The sequence below is a fragment of the Engraulis encrasicolus genome, chromosome 18 (genome assembly GCF_034702125.1).
Source record: "Engraulis encrasicolus isolate BLACKSEA-1 chromosome 18, IST_EnEncr_1.0, whole genome shotgun sequence".
In the NCBI taxonomy this organism is placed as follows: domain Eukaryota; kingdom Metazoa; phylum Chordata; class Actinopteri; order Clupeiformes; family Engraulidae; genus Engraulis; species Engraulis encrasicolus.
This window is the reverse complement of record NC_085874.1, coordinates 50081103-50083602: the sequence shown is the minus strand read 5'-3', so window position 1 is coordinate 50083602 and position 2500 is coordinate 50081103. Positions and strand designations below refer to the sequence as shown.

The window sequence follows — 2500 nt, the reverse complement described above, 5'->3', positions numbered from 1 at the left end:
TCCGCGGTGTGCTGGTGTGTGTTCCATCCTCACGCAGGCGTTCTTCAAGCAGAACAACGTTCCGCAGGAGAGCCGCTTCAACCTGAAGAAGAACGTGGAGGAGGAGTACAGGAAGTGGAAGTCCATGACCAACGAGAACGACATCATCACGCACTTCTCGCTGCAGGGCTCGCCGCCGCTCTTCCTGTGCCTGCTCTGGAAGATGCTGCTCGAGACCGACCACATCAACCAGATCGGATTCAGGTCGGTGTAAGTTTAAGTGTTTGTTTGTGTATGTGTATGTGTGTGTATGTGTTTGTGTGTATTGTGTCTGTGTGTGTTGTGTGTGCACCAGGGCTTGACATTAACTTTTTTTGCTCACCAGCCACTGTGGCACTGTGTGGTGTTCCCCAGTCACTAAGCCATTTAGCCTTTCTGCAAGTTTTGATGTTTTTTGACGAAACGGGATTAGGGTTGATTTTGAGTGGGAGTGGGAGTGAGGCACACACAGCAGTTGCACACTGAGGAAGGCACACGCCGAAACGCGTCTGTGCACAAAAAAATAAAGAAAACAATTGATGCAAGGTGCGCACCCCTTTCTTTGATTCCAAGTATTTATTTGGGCCATTACCCTTAAAAGTTATCAAGAAACTTGACTATGCTACCTAGCTATGCTACCTATCATACTTGAATCACACACTGCAGCACAATTAAACATCCACTCAAATCTTCTGCATTTTTGTCTCTCTCTCTTCCGCTGTCAAGAAGACTAGGCCAAACCATTTCACAGTTGCTTGGTAGCCTTTACTCTTGACCGAACAGTGAAGGACAGACAGGAAATGAGTGGGGAGAGAGAGACTGGGAGGGATCGGCAAAAGAATCGAATCGAACCCGGGTTGCCGGTGCGGTAACCCAGTGCCCTACTGTTAGGCCACGGCAGGGCCCTGGCCCAATAATTTCTCCATGGAGGAGGGTTGGTGAATTGGGCCTTCAAAGTGACTTCGAAAGAAGCGATGTGAGCTGGACGACCAGAGCGAATAACATGAGTTAAGTCAAGTAACTTTATGGTAATGACTCTGAGCTAGGGCTGGGCGGTTCTGGAAAAAATGCGTATCACGGTTTTCTTGGGGAAAATTAATATCACGGTTTTCTGCACAATTTTTTTTTTCATAAGCGCCGATTTTCCCCCCACATCTCAATGTTTCTGGAAAAAAAGGCTAAAATTAAATTTAAAATTGAGACGATAAAATCCTGAAATTTTATTTTTCTATTTCTATGTTAATCACTTTTTTAGAATAAAAACAAAAAAAATCTTCTCTCATCAAAAAGTGAACCTTGTGTAGGTGAAACCGTTATCACGTTTTTTTTAACGATATACCGCCCAGCCCTACTCTGAGCCCTACTCTTTGAGTTTATTCGATAGTACAGTGTGAGAGGTGGACAGGAAGTGAATGGGGAGAGAGAGACGGGGAGGGGTCGGCAAAGGACCCGGGTCTGGAATCGAACCCGGGTCAGCCGCATGGCAGGCGAGTGCCCTACCGGTTGGCCACAGCAGGGCCTGAATCAAATTATTACATCAGTTGTAGAGCCCTTGTTGAGCTTTTGAAGCAGCAAGTTCAACAATTCAGTAGTGCCAGACTGCTGTGACTTGTCTGCTTTCATAGCAAGTATCCACAAGCCATTAGATCAGCAAAGGTGAGCTCTACTCCGTATTAACCCATTTTGTCCTAAGCCCTTTTGGGGAAAAGGTGCCCTCTACCTATTAAATCCTAAATATCTCTGCCTCCGAAGCAGATACATACATTAAATGAGTTGCATTTAAAAGCTAGGACCTCGATTTGCCTTAGAATGTGTTCACTCAGCTCTAACTAACCCACATTCTTAATAAAACCGCTAAAATCTCAAGAACCTGAATGCAGCGTTTATATGTGTTTCCAGGACACAATGGGTTAATGGGATCTCGTCTTTTTAGTGCCCAATCAAGCCGGTCAAATGCTGATTCAGTTCCAGTTTGGCATCTAGACAGAAAAACAAACTGACTAGCCACTTTCCCCCATTAGTGATTGTGTGTTTGGCTAGTAAAAATAACATCATCTAGCCTTTTTGGCTGGTGATATAAAAAGAAAGAAGTTAATTTAGTGCCCTGGTAACCATGGCGACAAGCAGAGTCAGACAGACAAGACAAGACAGACTGGCAAAGAGACTCATGGGTAGTGAAACAGACAGTCAAGCCAAGAAAGCAAGACAGACACTCACGCACACACAGACGCACACGCATACGCACACGCACACACACACACACAGGCACACACACGCACGCACAGACACGCGCACACACACGCGCGCAGACACACACACACACACACACACACACACGCAGACGCACGCACGCCGCACACACACACACACACACACACACACACACACACACACACACACAGACACGCTAGGGTTACGATGATGGATTAGTTCACCCCTGGTAGGGGTGTAAATCACAGCCTCCATGACGGTACAATTCGAT

At 46.2% G+C, this 2500-nt stretch overlaps 1 protein-coding gene across 2 annotated transcripts in view; it reads left to right on the top strand.

Moving 5' to 3' along the window:
• The window catches only part of med23 (mediator complex subunit 23), a 116043-nt gene that overhangs the window by 34911 nt on the left and 78632 nt on the right, over positions 1 to 2500 (top strand). The window contains exon 19 of one of the 2 annotated variants that reach the window (XM_063223775.1): positions 38 to 243. In XM_063223775.1, the coding sequence (XP_063079845.1) occupies positions 38 to 243 (206 nt within the window). Of the gene's footprint in view, positions 1 to 37; positions 250 to 2500 lie in introns of both variants that reach the window. The other variant, XM_063223774.1, reaches the window with a different exon arrangement.